The 15,772-nt window shown below is 41.9% G+C and overlaps 1 protein-coding gene and 1 non-coding gene across 3 annotated transcripts in view; one reads left to right on the top strand and one right to left on the bottom strand.

Annotated features, from left to right (window-relative positions):
* prkcaa (protein kinase C, alpha, a) overlaps positions 1-15,772 on the bottom strand; it is a 191,435-nt gene that overhangs the window by 16,286 nt on the left and 159,377 nt on the right. For both annotated transcript variants that reach the window (XM_047158872.2, XM_017482159.3), the window contains one exon: positions 9,084-9,191. In XM_047158872.2, the coding sequence (XP_047014828.1) occupies positions 9,084-9,191 (108 nt within the window). The remainder of the gene's footprint in view (positions 1-9,083; positions 9,192-15,772) is intronic.
* trnay-gua (transfer RNA tyrosine (anticodon GUA)) lies at positions 12,041-12,128 on the top strand. Its single transcript is given in 2 exon segments — positions 12,041-12,077; positions 12,093-12,128. It is a non-coding gene; the product is annotated as a tRNA-Tyr (tRNA).

Here is a 15,772-nt window from a genome sequence, read left to right as displayed (position 1 = left end):
GAGAGAGACGGAGACAGTGAGAGAGACGGAGAGAGAGAGACGGAGAGAGAGAGACGGAGACAGTGAGAGAGACAGAGAGAGAGAGACGGAGAGAGAGAGACGGAGAGAGAGAGATGGAGACAGTGAGAGAGACAGAGAGAGAGAGAGAGAGACAGAGAGAGAGAGAGAGAGACGGAGACAGTGAGAGAGACAGAGAGAGAGAGAGAGAGACAGAGAGAGAGAGAGAGAGACGGAGACAGTGAGAGAGACAGAGAGCGAGAGAGAGGCATACTGCCAAAGGAAAGATATTTAATAAGGTTTCGCTGATAATAAAAATGGATTCTTCTTTTAGACAGTTTTGTGCATCATCTGTATGTGTCTATGCATAGAATGAGATATATCAAGTTCATGAGTACAGATATATGTAGAGTGTAGAGTGCATATATTTACACACACTCCCGATCATACACATGCTGGAACCCCTAGTGGTAGAAGAGTGTAATCGTGGGGTAAACAGATAATGAGGAAAATCGTAGGAAATAATAAGCAGAATGAGGAAACAATCGTAAACAGAAAAATCATCAAGTCTTCAAAAACAAATCTACAGATTGAATGGGATGATGCCATGCTTTAAGATTTCACCCACACAGCTTTGCTCATCGGTCGAGTTTGTTTGCCCAGTGCAATTTTTGTTGATCTCTAGTAAATGTTTTTTTTTTTTTTTTTTCCCCATGGCCCCATTTCAATGAGAAATTGGAGACAGGTCCGACATTTCCCAACGAACTATGAGCCAAATTTTCAAATATGGCCGTGGAAATGACAACATTGACAGATTTTCACACAGTCGCTGGTTTTCTAAATATAATCGGGGCAATACAATGCACCCACAAGTAGCGATAACATCTAAAATACATATTTTGTATTTATTTCGAAAGTACAAAATAAACCGCTTCTGTCTTCCTCTACTTCGTGCAACGGTATCTCTAATTTATTGGCAGTGAAGTTCATCTTCTCGGACATTTGCAACAAGCAGCACCGAAAGTGAGCTTTCTAAAAGGAAGCTGTTTACCACATATGGGAATTTGTGGGCGTTGTTCTTTATGCGAACAAGCATGGCCATGCACGATTTACAATGTATTGGGAATATCAATGTGTATTATGTACAGTTTGATCTGGGTTTAAGACAAGCGCATCATGTGATAAGACCCCAGAGTACCTATTTAAGGCTTTAAATACGTTCACACCGAATCAGACATAAGTTATTCCAATGCGTGAAGATGTGTGTATATTTAGAACTACTCCTGACCATCCTTTCTGCTCGAGTTTTTTTTTTTTTTTGGTTATGATTATAATTTTTATTTCAGATAATTACAATAGATTTCAAAGTTAGAATAACAGCAAAAATACAACAACAAATATATAAATAATACTTCAGGAAAAATGAAAAGGAACAGACAAATAAACCATGGCGACGAATTATCATACAGAGTGATAAATCTTCAATTGGAAAGAATTATTTTAACGCTTGGGCTAGTGCTCGAGGGTTTATAGCCACAGGCACTTTTAGGACAGGTCTGACATTTTTCCCAACCAGGTAGGAGCTGAATAACACATGAAACATCTTACATGCATTAATATAGCTCACAGCGCAACAGATCTTTACACCTTCACAGGTTGTCCAACTGTAACTGGAATAATAGATCGCAGACATATAGCCGTAAAATCACCCTTTCAAGTCAAAGATGTTTTGAGGTGATTTGAGGGCTTTTCTTTACATGCGTGGTCGTGAAAGAGCTCAGCGATTTAAAACGTGTGGATTGATCAACGTCTGCTGCGTACCCGCCCTTCTTACGCACAGAATTCCCAGGATGAAAAAAAAAAAGTTCAACAGAACTCACACCACAATATGAAACCATAAAAATACCTCCTGAGATTAAATCACTGCGCTGTGCCACTCAGCATATTGCCGTGTGGTTTCTGAGTGACGGGAGCTCTTAGAGGGTATCGAGTTCATCGTCTACATTCACAAACACACACAAATCGCTATAGGGACCGAGAGAGTATGTGTAATGTCGTATTTAATCATAAAGCAGCGGTGCGTGCATTGTTTTGAGAGGAGCGCAATTTCTACCATTGTGAGGGAGCAAAACCTTACCGACTGAGAGAACAGAGAGACACGGAGAAGTGCGTGAGGTGTACCGAAAAACCTCTCAAGTCACATATAACGTATGTTCGTATTTACTATACGTTAAGTACCACAGTGTTGTTGAAGTCTCGATTCTGATTGGTCAGATGCAGTCGTTCAGTAGTAAGGCGAATCCCAGGTTTATATTAATGCATGTGTTCTAATACATTATTGTTTCTATAATAGAAACTAACACAGGGATGTGTATGGCAGACGCTGTACAGAATCAGATTTATGAATAATAACAGTGCATAACAATTGAGGTAAGGTTTATTTGACATTTTTGGAAGGAGTCTCCAGTGTCAGTGCTTTGGAACAGTCAGAAGTAAAGCTCTAACTTTTCAACATGGGAAAGGCTGCAAGTGTCATGGTAGAGCAGAATACGATGCGGAATTACATTACACGTTTATCCCAGCACACCCCATGACTAAGTCACATGCGTCACTGATCACCCGCACCTATTTCCCGTTTCGCCTAATTAGTGTCACTGTTCTGGGCTGCGCTCAAAATTGCATACTGTGACAGTACGTATTGCATTTGATTCAGTACCTACTGCTTGACAAATGATACAGTACGTACCACTCAGAATAAATGTGTAGCATGAATACAATCTGGATGTACTACATCTGCCATGTTGGCATTGTCATGTGACCTACGACTTAAAAGGCCGACGCGCTGCCATCCGGCATTTTTTATTCAGACAGCTCTTCTGCGCTGTTGCCTTATGGGATAGTGCAGTGTGCGTTGCATCCATAGTGCAGAATCTCCGCGGAAGCAGTAGGTCATCCAGGTATTTCTCGCTTATTGGTTTATGAATACTGAAAATTCGGACATAGTACACCTTTGGCGTACTGCTTTGCGCCTACTGTATAGTAAGGTAGTAGGGATATTCGGATGCAGCCCTGGAGTTTGTGTGTCTCATTTGCTGCATCCCGATTCGCCTACTTGTACTATGCACTAAAAGTATGTACTCCTTGTGAAGAAAAAGTACATACTTTTGACTAGTGGTACATACTAACATGTCACGTAACGGAAGAGAACGCCGTTACCTAGTTACGCACACTGTCACCATAAACAAACTCGCGTCACGTTTCAGCTTTTCTTCATTAATTATTCCTTACATAACTGATTTTATATAACTTGATTTATCATTCCCTTGATTTATTTTTCCACACCTATTTAAAATGGTACTCTTTTTACACAACATCCAAGCATTAATCTTATGAGCAATAAAAAACTTTGGTAAGCATTAAAGTTCTTACACTTAAATACTGAAGATGCATCAAGGACGTTAAACTCGTCCGTCACGTTTGCAGGTTGACTTTGGCGAAGCAAACGGCAAGATTAGCCGGAAAAGTGTCCACACTTCAAAAATCTCCCGGAAATAGTAGACCATCCGGGAACCTTTGGGATACTCATTTGAACATATCGCGATTTGGGACACATTAATTTTAATCTCGGATACTATTTAGGATGGATATTAAGCGGACTGGGACGCAGCAATTGTCTAGCTTTTGTTTATTGTAACCGTTACTTAGCCTATGTTGTTCTCATATTCTTGCCATGTGTATCTAGGTGTTTTGTTTTGCTTTGTTTCATGTTCGTAGTCTTTGTCTAATCTGCACTTGCATCCGCCTTCCCAACCCAATCCCGACATCAAGATGGACGTTCATGGACATTACAGAACATTAATGTAACTACAAACTGATAACACAAAACGATGTGTCGATCTTTAATTAATTTAAAATTGTAATCGTTGGCAAGTCACCATGGTATAAGAGGAATAAGAGGACTAAAACACATAACACGGTAATTCCACTTCACACCGCCCTGTCGTTATTTACTTTCCTACAACAGCACACCCCATCATGAATTATTCTTTACATATACTGACCTAGTAACAAACTAACTGGCAATTTGCTGTAAGAGCAGAGTAATAGTTAAATATCTACAGCACGCTCTCTCTCTCTCTCTCTCTCTCTCTCTCTCTCTTTTCCCCCACTGATAGCACCAAGCTTAGATAATTCACAGTTATTTTCTCAGCCTGCATGGAGTCTCGTGTTTAAAAGCCGAGCTGAAAATGGAGTTCTCCAGCTGAGCACCCACAGACACGCACAATGCCTTAATCAGGCATCATTCAGAGCATTACATGCAGGATAACACCCGGATTACAGTATAACAAAGTGAGAACAGATATTAATAAACGGAACATATGATTAAATGATTATTCATAGTAATACAACACTGTTGAATTGTCAAATCTGATTAGGTGTTGCTTTATTTTCTACAACAGCAACTCTGACAGCTGTGGAGACGGCAGGCCAAATCACATGTTTTAATGGACTCGTTCTGATATGTTACCGTTTCTATAGTAACGGCTAATTCACAGAGACTTGTACGGTGGGCGCTCCACTCAATCTAACCCAAATAATATTTTGTGCTCTTGTTTTATTTACTTTATTAAATTTTTTTATTTTATTTTATTTTTTTGAGGGGTTTTGGGGGGCGGGGGAGGGGTGTAGTGGCTGTTGTATGATAGGAAAGATGAGAAGGTTGGCATCACGTGCTTCCTCTGAGACATGCTGCATTACAATGCAGTGTAACACTCAGAAGAGAGTGCTATCTACTCTCTTCACCATACACCAGCTCAATGTTTGACTGGCTCAATGATTGGCTAGTGTCTCACTGACTGACAGTTTATAGTAAATAATTTATACATGACAGAAGCTAATCATCAGTATAAGGTGACAGGAGCTTGAAGAAATGTGAAATGCATTAAACGGCCGGTCAGGCCATTTGATACAAATTACAAAACAGCCTAAATTCAAATAAAACTTTAATACTGCTTATATCCTTCTTGGAATCAAACATAGAATTAAATAACAACTATTTAAAAAAAAAAAACAACAACAACAAAAAAAAAAAACAATCTGTTTCTCAAATGTAATAAAAATATATTTGTGTTATTTATCTACTGTATGTTCAGAGCTTAATTTTGGGCAGTGTATTACAGATGTGGAAAACACTGCTAATAAATGAAAAGCACTTCTCAGTCACACACAAAGACATGATGGATCTAAAGTTGTGTCCTAGTGTTCAAACTCCAAGGGCTGTTTGTGCCGAGTTCTTAAACAAAGCCCTTAAAGCTGTTCTCTGATATGTGTTTGGACTGGATTCTGCCTCATTTGTAAGTCATTTTGGATAAAAGTGCCTGCCAAATGAGTAGATAAATGCCTCGCTTGCTTTTAAAATCCTTCCATTTTTATCCAAGCAAAATAATGAAGTGAGTACCAGGCATGAGCTCCAGGTAATAATTTATCTGGACAAACCCAAATATGCTATTAGAGCTGCATAGTCAAGTCCAATAATGGCTCTGAAACAAATTCTTATAAAAGAAGTGCAATGAGTGGGCACTTAATTCGATTGAGATGGGTACTGGAACCTAACCCAATTTCACAAGGTTGGGTTGGACTCCAGTTCTCAAATAAATGTCAAGCTTGGGTTCTGAATTTCTCATAGACTGGCAGCTTTTGGCCTGAAGGTCCTTTAGTACCTTGTTCTTCTTATACCTATATATAGTTCTGTTTAATGTTGCGAATTGTCTGTGAAACAAGTTATTTCCTGGTATCCCTTATGTTGTAGCAGATATAAACAGTAGACACAGCATCTCCAGCATCTCTTTTTTCTCTCTTGAAGTTAAAAATGCCGCTTGTCATGTTACAGAGTAACCGCAAAGCCCTCCGTCCTCGAGGAACAGCTTTACTTTTGACTATGACTACATGCTGACACCGGAGACTCCGTCCAAATCAGATAAATAAATGTCTCCCGACGGAAAAATTCAACGCTGAATTCAGTGTCTAATGTTTTTAATCTGTTTACGTGGGGCGACTAGTATACAAGCTCCGGTGCGAGTTGTTTCTATAGACGTTCATTTTGCCATTCATTTCTTGAAAGTGAAAAATGTAACTTTGGATAACCTTTTGTAGGCGTGAGTAATACTAATTGTGAGATTATTAGAGAGTCTGGTTTTTATTCAGTCTTTTGTTTGTGCATATGGGAGAACTCTACAGCAGAAGATGTTCCTTTCGAGTAGAACCTGTTGAAACGCACTGTACCTTTAGTTATCCAAAGAGCCTTGGTACCCTAGAGTCTATATCTTCTGTAAATTTAGAGAGTACGTAGATGATAAAGTGTGGTTTTAAAACTTTTAAAGATATTTTACGATGCATTTCTAGACACAAGTGTCGGAAAGGAAAACCCTCTGGGGAACACTGGGACAAATGAAAGAATTCTAATTGTGTTCATGTGTTCAGATGGTTCAGGTGCCACATGGAAATATGTTCTTAAACAATAGTTGAGTTGAAACTTTCAGGCTTGATTGAAAAGTTTAGTTTGAATATACACTAAGTTACGAATTTAGTACTTACTACCCTGGCTAAATTATTATTAGTTACTAGCTAACTCGCACACACACAAGACAGTAAGTCTTTGAAGTCAGTCCATCCTATGTTTTTTGTTAACCCCACACCCATCCATTAGAGCCTCTGGTAGACCCACATCTCTGTGAGCAGCCTGTATGAGCTGTATGGACTTTTTTAAGTGGTTTTGAAAAAATGTACCATTCTGATAGACATGACTCAACATCACTATGAATCCACATCTGTAGCAAAATCAGTGACTCGAGTTCTTCTGCACTTTCTCCAACGGCTCACTCGAAGCCGTTGTTTTTCTGGGTCAGGCTTCTGACAGCCACTATGTATCCATTAATGGAGCTGGACTCAGAAGAGTCATACAGCATGAGCACACACGCTCACATGCTCAGGCTTAATAAATCCAAATGAATGAATACAGATGGACCTTATGACATCTCGGTAAGTAGAGTGTGACAGAGTGAAAGAGAAAGGAGAAAAAGGAGAAGACAGAGGGGAATATCAAAAAGTACAAACAAAAAAAGTCAAAAAAGAGAGTTCTCTCGCTCTCTCTCACTCTCTCTCTCTCTCTGACTGTAATTTTACTGAACATGAACCATCAGATAAGTAAGGAATAAAAAAAAAATGACAGGGGCACGCTGCTATAGAAAAATAATCAATGAGGGGGTGGTGTGAAGCGGAGTTATTGTTACCACCCCAAAATTTTCTTTTCCAATAACAGCATGTCCTGAAGCAGTTTAATCTCACATCACTTTTTCAAGTATTAAATAACATGTCGTACACTTTACATCAACAAAATAGATGAGTTCTGTGTTATCACTTATGCTACAACAGCTATAAACGGTCATTCCCTTACCATCGTTCTCTCGCTTAAATTATATAAGTCAAAAAAATAAAAAATGTTATATTAGAAACTGCAGAACAAAAGCCCTCTGTCCCGAAGACTTTCCTGAAAGCTTTACCATATCAGCTCATGTAAATTATTGTTTGTTCTTGTGTAGTGTTTCCCGCAGGATTTTGAGAGACTATAGTAGGTGGATCTCTGACCCTCTAGGGGGTCCGCGGGCATGCTTATGGCGGTAAAGCCGTGCCAAAAGTGCGAGCATGTTACCGACTCTCTTGCGCATGGACACTCTTCATGTATCATTAATTTTTTTTATTTGTTGATAGTTTTTTCGATTGATACCCTTACAACATACTACATATATAATAAAATATAATACATGTAATTACAGGGTATCTTTACCAGTATCTATAACAGTAGTGTCCTACCATTTTATTAGCTAGCCTTTGCATTCTTGGGATGTTAACAGATAGAGATCCATCCATTTGATATCATCATAGCAATAATCATTAATGCATTAAGACTCTTCATAATGAATTATTGGCTTAGTAACTGAAGGTTCTGACTATTGTTGTGACTTGAAGCCGCTGACTCCAGTGTTGCTCCCAGGGGATGAAATACAAATTTTAGTGAAAGATTTAGTTATAAGTCATATTGTAATCTTGTAAATAAGGTTTTTCGATTGTGGTTAATTTTTATGCTTAAGTGTCACAACTGTACTTTTAATCAGATAAGCTGTGCTTAAACTATACTATCCATTGCAAACGTCAGTGATGGTTGTTTTTAGGTCACTGCTGGCTTGAAGTGTCGGATGAATGGATCGCTATCTATCTACCTCAAGATGCTGTGGCGAGAGAGAGAGAGAGAGAGAGAGTTCTTCTGAGAGGTGGAAAATGAAGTGTGTGATGAAGGAGGTGTAGAGAACCAAGGTTTTTGACACTCTAACCCCTGGGCTCTGAGTCTTTCAGCTTGTCATACTGAAGCACTCACCTCCTGAATGTTTACCTGACAACTCACAACTTGCACGTTCTTGGCACTAATGCGGAGGTGACAACATTACTCAGAAGAAAATCCTAGCAGGCAGAGAGAACAACAACAACAAAAAAACAACCTTACGGATAGACGGGACGGCTCCATGCGGACAGCATGAGCGATAAAATGTATCGATCGAACTGATATTTAACTGCAATCTGCAGAAATGTACGGACTTATCACGGCCGGGTTAGAAAAATTCATCACTATACTCGTGTAATAATCTACTTATATTGTATGCATTTAATTCTGGTCCTGCTGACAACACGGAAAGAACCCAATGCAGAGAATCTGATATATGCTGAGCTGCCAGTTTTTTTTTTTTTTTTTTTTTTTTTTTTTAAATATACAGTATAAACAGTCTTTGGCAATTTTATCAAGATTAATTTCCATATAGGTGAAATTGTAGGTATATAACTACTGACCGCAGACCATTTGTTAGCCCTTCTCGGCTTTTTCACAAAAATCTCAAGACAATCTAGAAACTGTGGTTTTGTGACTTGCGTTCCCTCTGAACATAAAAACGTGAGGTGAGCATTACAGGTGGCTGTCTGCACACTCACTCAAGAAAGAATAAAGCAAAATACATATCTATGTGTGTAGTTGTGCTCACCCCTTTGCAGATGGACACAGCCTCTTTGGACAAGGCTTTAGGGTAGGACACGTTGTGCTCCATGATGGATTGGAAGAGCTCGTCCTCATCTTCACCATCAAACGGTGGCTGAAAAAGGACAGAAACAAACCGGTTGTGAAAAAAGAAAACAGCCACAACGTTGGTGCAGCAATGCAAATCCATTTTAAGATAAGATAGGATAGAAATTGCGAATTGCTGTAGCATGAGAGGAATAAAACACCTGCTTCTACATGAAAATTATCAACTCCAGGGGGTTACCATCACAGCACCCCTTTGTTGAGTCATTTCCTGTAAATAAGCACTGGTCATGTTTTATTACTTGCATAAAAATAACTTAAAATCACTAACTGTAACTACGACAATACATGAACATACCATTAAAATAATACACACATGCACACCTTGTAAACATCCCCGCTGTCCTTTTTATTGAGACTTTAACAAAAGGCTTTGTGGTTCAAAAGAGAGACATTACGGGTGTGTGTGTGTGTGTGTGTGAGCACTGATGTCTCAAACAATGAAAGGTGATGTGGAGGTTATTAGGTAGAGCAGCATTCATTCTAAAAATAGCCAAACTCACAAGCTGTGCCAGATTTAGCTCTTCGTTTATAGAGGTAATCAATAAAAAATATTGATTGGGTATATAGCATTGTACGGGCACCAAAAATAGTTAACGAAGCAAAATTTGAACCCTGCCCCTGCTGACTTCCTCTCTGTCACGTAATGGAGGTTGAGACGAATGTAATTGCAGTTGAGAGCTTTAATGAAGATTATAATATCCAGAGGGCAAGGCAAAAGACATAAACAAAGACAGGCAGTGGTCAGGCGATCGAGCAAACAGGCTAGAGAAGGTAAGGCAGAAATCAACGTCAAAGGCAAAGCAGAATCGAAACCAGAATAGACAAAACAACGGAACAGCTAATATACAGGGTAATATACAGGGTAATATACAGGGTAATATACAGGGTAATATACAGCGACTATGGCAAATGAACGTATTATTTCATGAAGACCTTGTGAATAAGCAGTCTCTTAAGTAGTGTGGTGATTAGGAACAGGTGTGTGTGTGATTAGTCCTCAGGAGAAGGTGAAGTGTCTGTATGTTCCATTGGGAGTTGTAGTTGTTGGCCATGTTTGTAGTTCCTGGTGCATTCTGGGAAATGGAGTCAATAGTTTGCCGTGACATGACACTCTCGTCTGGGCCCAGGAAGAAGTCACACCGACTAAGCTTCTTAGTTTTAATATTCAGGAAGCATAGTATATATGCACAGAGAAATATTGATAAAGAACGATAAATGACAATTGGAACAGGTCACAGATAAAATCAGAAAATCTATTACGTAGGTTCGAGTGGTATAAGAACTAAAGACGTCTATTCTATTCAGAGGCAAAGAAGAAGAAGAAGAGCCGAGAGAGAGTGAGGGTAAAAGGCGAGGTGATTAGGAATGGTCGAAACAACACATTCCAAGAACACAAAACGATTCTGTTTCCGGTACATCGTAACAAACGAGACACTTTCAGAATTGAGACACAGAGACCATGCTATGAAACTTATCAGACACACTCGATAGAGATTACAAAGCTGTTTCTAAATTCTGCATCAAATCAAAGAGTTCTTGAAGATAATGTGAGTCCAACTGTCTGAAAGTTGAAGCTGAACCAAAAGTGGACATTTCAACAGCATAATGATCCTAAGCACTCTCACAAATCAGCCAAGATATGTCTCAAAAAGAAAAAAATGGAGGGTTATGGAATGGCCTAGTCAAAGCCCTGATTTGAATCCCATTGAAACGTTGGGGGGGTTTGAAATGGGCGGTATATTTACAATACATTTACATTTATTCATTTAGCAGACGCGTTTGTCCAAAGAGACTTACAAATGAAGAAACACGAGCGAAGCGATACACCAAGAGAACAAGGAATTGAGAATATGGCACTGGACTTGAACTGCACTGGGGTTTTACCTGTGCAAGTTGAAGCCTGCTATGAACCTGTCTCTTAATGCAGAGAAAACTCTATTCAGTTGAGCAAGAAAGCACCTTGCTCCAGCCACCATTTTTTAAATGTTAATTTGACCAGAGGTGAGCAAAACACAATTCCCTGACCAGGAATCAAACCCAGGCTACAGCAGTGAAAGGGCCAAAAGCTAACCACTAGACTACCAGGGACAGAAACTGAGACAGTGGTGGCCTCTACACTGGCCATGCTGACCCCTGTCTACCATCAAAAGCTCCTACAAAAGGCACGTGAGCGTCAGCACTGGACCGTGGCGCAATAAGATGGTGGTTTGGTCTGATGACTCACGTTTTCTTTTACATCATGTATGGCTTAGGGTTAGGGTTAGAAAAGGCTTGAAAAGACGCTTGGCCAAGGAGTGGCACTTAAGCCTTGTCTTATGCTCCATTCCTGTTAAGGCTTGTAAAGATGGTTAGCACCCTGGAAATGATCAAAAGATAAATGAGCCAAGGAATTGCACTTAAGCCTAGTTTCATGCTCCATTCCTGTGATGGCAAGAGAATATGGCACTGGACTTGAACTGCACTGGGGTTTTACCTGGGCAAGTTGAAGCCTGCTATGAACCTGTGACTTAATGCAGAGAAAACTCTATTCAGATGAGCAAGAAAGCACCTTGGCATTCATCAAACAAGCTCGTGCCAAACAAATCTTCCATCCGAGGAAATTGCTTTGACGTAAAGGAAGTCATCCGAATGTGTACACGTAAACTTGGAAATGCTCTATTTACTTAACTGAAGTAAATGTATTGAAGAGGTCCAGAAACATGAGAATATAAACATGGACAAACACATTTATAGGCTCCAGAAAAAACAGTCTAGCGTTTCCTTAAATCACTTTGCTGCATTGCTTGTAAAGAGCATTTTCAAATGGATAATTGGTCTCGTTTGCTAGCTCACTTATCAACAACAACCTTCGCCATTCCTTCGATAGCTCAGTTGGTAGAGCGGAGGACTGTAGGTACTTATAGTGGTTATCCTCAGGTCGCTGGTTCGATTCCGGCTCGAAGGACGGCTTTCCGTGTGTGAGTTGCCAATTTTTTTAAATGTTAATTTGGCCAGAGGTGAGCAAAACACAATTCCCTGACCGGGAATCAAACCCGGGCCGCAGCAGTGAGAGCGCCAAATCCTAACCACTAGCCAACCAGGGACGAAAACCAAGAAAGTGGTGGCCTCTACACTGGCCCATGCTGACCCCTGTCTACCACCAAAAGCTCCTACAAAAGGCACGTGAGCGTCAGCACTGGACCGTGGCGCAATAAGATGGTGGCTTGGTCTGATGAATCACGTTTTCTTTTACATCATGTATGGCTTAGGTTTAGAAAAGGCTTGAAAAGGCTTGAAAAGGCTTGAAAAGACGCTTGGCCAAGGAGTTGCACTTAAGCCTTGTCTTATGCTCCATTCCTGTTAAGGCTTGTAAAGACTGTTGGCACTTTGGAAATGATCAAAACATAAATGAGCCACTTAAGCCTTGTCTCATGCTCCATTTATTCCACGACTGAGGGACAGTTAGTTTGAAGGTTCTGGAAAGGGACCTTGAGCCACGCTGAGTAGGCACTACTAAGCGTCGGTCGTTAACCAACTGCATGCAAGAAAACCGTCAAACATCTTGCAACTGGAAGAATATTGCATGGAAGAGGGGTCAAAAATTCCAGCAAGCCTGGTGGACAATTATGCAAAACGCCTGCTAAAGGGGGCAACACTAGCTTCTGATGCCAAGGGTGTACTTACTTTTTTTACAGAAGAATATCACCTCTACTGATATTTCTCTTGAATAAATGATTGAAAAAAGCCCTGCCTGACATCACCTACACCCAAAATACACCTGCTCAATCTCACCTACACCCAAATAGCCCTGCCCCGCATCACCTACACCTAAAATAGCCCTGCCCCGCATCACCTACACCTAAAATAGCCCTGTCCCGCATCACCTACACCTAAAATAACCCTGTCCCGCATCACCTACACCTAAAATAGCCCTGCCCCGCATCACCTACACCTAAAATAGCCCTGTTCCGCATCACCTACACCTAAAATAGCCCTGCCCAATTTCACCTACACCTAAAATAGCCCTGTCCCGCATCACCTACACCTAAAATAGCCCTGTCCCGCATCACCTACACCTAAAATAGCCCTGCCCCGCATCACCTACACCTAAAATAGCCCTGCCCGCATCACCTACACCTAAAATAGCCCTGTCCCGCATCACCTACACCTAAAATAGCCCTGCCCAATTTCACCAACACCTAAAATAGCCCTGTCCCGCATCACCTACACCTAAAATAGCCCTGTCCCGCATCACCTACACCTAAAATAACCCTGTCCCGCATCACCTACATCTAAAATAGCCCTGCCCAATTTCACCTACACCTAAAATAGCCCTGTCCCGCATCACCTACACCTAAAATAGCCCTGTCCCGCATCACCTACACCTAAAATAGCCCTGCCCCGCATCACCTACACCTAAAATAGCCCTGCCCGCATCACCTACACCTAAAATAGCCCTGTCCCGCATCACCTACACCTAAAATAGCCCTGTCCCGCATCACCTACACCTAAAATAACCCTGTCCCGCATCACCTACACCTAAAATAGCCCTGCCCCGCATCACCTACACCTAAAATAGCCCTGCCCCGCATCACCTACACCTAAAATAGCCCTGTCCCGCATCACCTACACCTAAAATAGCCCTGCCCAATTTCACCTACACCTAAAATAGCCCTGTCCCGCATCACCTACACCTAAAATAGCCCTGTCCCGCATCACCTACACCTAAAATAGCCCTGCCCCGCATCACCTACACCTAAAATAGCCCTGCCCGCATCACCTACACCTAAAATAGCCCTGTCCCGCATCACCTACACCTAAAATAGCCCTGCCCAATTTCACCAACACCTAAAATAGCCCTGTCCCGCATCACCTACACCTAAAATAGCCCTGTCCCGCATCACCTACACCTAAAATAACCCTGTCCCGCATCACCTACATCTAAAATAGCCCTGCCCAATTTCACCTACACCTAAAATAGCCCTGTCCCGCATCACCTACACCTAAAATAGCCCTGTCCCGCATCACCTACACCTAAAATAGCCCTGCCCCGCATCACCTACACCTAAAATAGCCCTGTCCCGCATCACCTAGACCTAAAATAGCCCTGCCCAATTTCACCAACACCTAAAATAGCCCTGTCCCGCATCACCTACACCTAAAATAGCCCTGCCCCGCATCACCTACACCTAAAATAGCCCTGTCCCGCATCACCTACACCTAAAATAGCCCTGCCCCGCATCACCTACACCTAAAATAGCCCTGTCCCGCATCACCTACACCTAAAATAGCCCTGCCCCGCATCACCTACACCTAAAATAGCCCTGCCCCGCATCACCTACACCTAAAATAGCCCTGTCCCGCATCACCTACACCTAAAATAGCCCTGTCCCGCATCACCTACACCTAAAATAACCCTGTCCCGCATCACCTACATCTAAAATAGCCCTGCCCAATTTCACCTACACCTAAAATAGCCCTGCCCCGCATCACCTACACCTAAAATAGCCCTGTCCCGCATCACCTACACCTAAAATAGCCCTGTCCCGCATCACCTACACCTAAAATAACCCTGTCCCGCATCACCTACATCTAAAATAGCCCTGCCCAATTTCACCTACACCTAAAATAGCCCTGTCCCGCATCACCTACACCTAAAATAACCCTGTCCCGCATCACCTACATCTAAAATAGCCCTGCCCAATTTCACCTACACCTAAAATAGCCCTGCCCGCATCACCTACACCTAAAATAGCCCTGCCCCGCATCACCTACACCTAAAATAGCCCTGCCCCGCATCACCTACACCTAAAATAGCCCTGCCCAATTTCACCAACACCTAAAATAGCCCTGTCCCGCATCACCTACACCTAAAATAGCCCTGCCCCGCATCACCTACACCTAAAATAGCCCTGTCCCGCATCACCTACACCTAAAATAGCCCTGCCCCGCATCACCTACACCTAAAATAACCCTGTCCCGCATCACCTACATCTAAAATAGCCCTGCCCAATTTCACCTACACCTAAAATAGCCCTGTCCCGCATCACCTACACCTAAAATAACCCTGTCCCGCATCACCTACATCTAAAATAGCCCTGCCCAATTTCACCTACACCTAAAATAGCCCTGCCCGCATCACCTACACCTAAAATAGCCCTGTCCCGCATCACCTACACCTAAAATAGCCCTGCCCAATTTCACCAACACCTAAAATAGCCCTGTCCCGCATCACCTACACCTAAAATAGCCCTGCCCCGCATCACCTACACCTAAAATAGCCCTGTCCCGCATCACCAACACCTAAAATAGCCCTGCCCCGCATCACCTACACCTAAAATAGCCCTGTCCCGCATCACCTACACCTAAAATAGCCCTGCCCCGCATCACCTACACCTAAAATAGCCCTGTCCCGCATCACCTACACCTAAAATAGCCCTGCCCCGCATCACCTACACCTAAAATAGCCCTGCCCCGCATCACCTACACCTAAAATAGCCCTGTCCCGCATCACCTACACCTAAAATAGCCCTGTCCCGCATCACCTACACCTAAAATAGCCCTGCCCGCATCACCTACACCTAAAATAACCCTGTCCCGCATCACCTA

Source organism: Ictalurus punctatus, chromosome 12 (assembly GCF_001660625.3).
Source record: "Ictalurus punctatus breed USDA103 chromosome 12, Coco_2.0, whole genome shotgun sequence".
NCBI lineage: Eukaryota > Metazoa > Chordata > Actinopteri > Siluriformes > Ictaluridae > Ictalurus > Ictalurus punctatus.
Note: the sequence above shows the minus strand (reverse complement) of the source record. Positions and strands in the feature narration are given on the sequence as shown.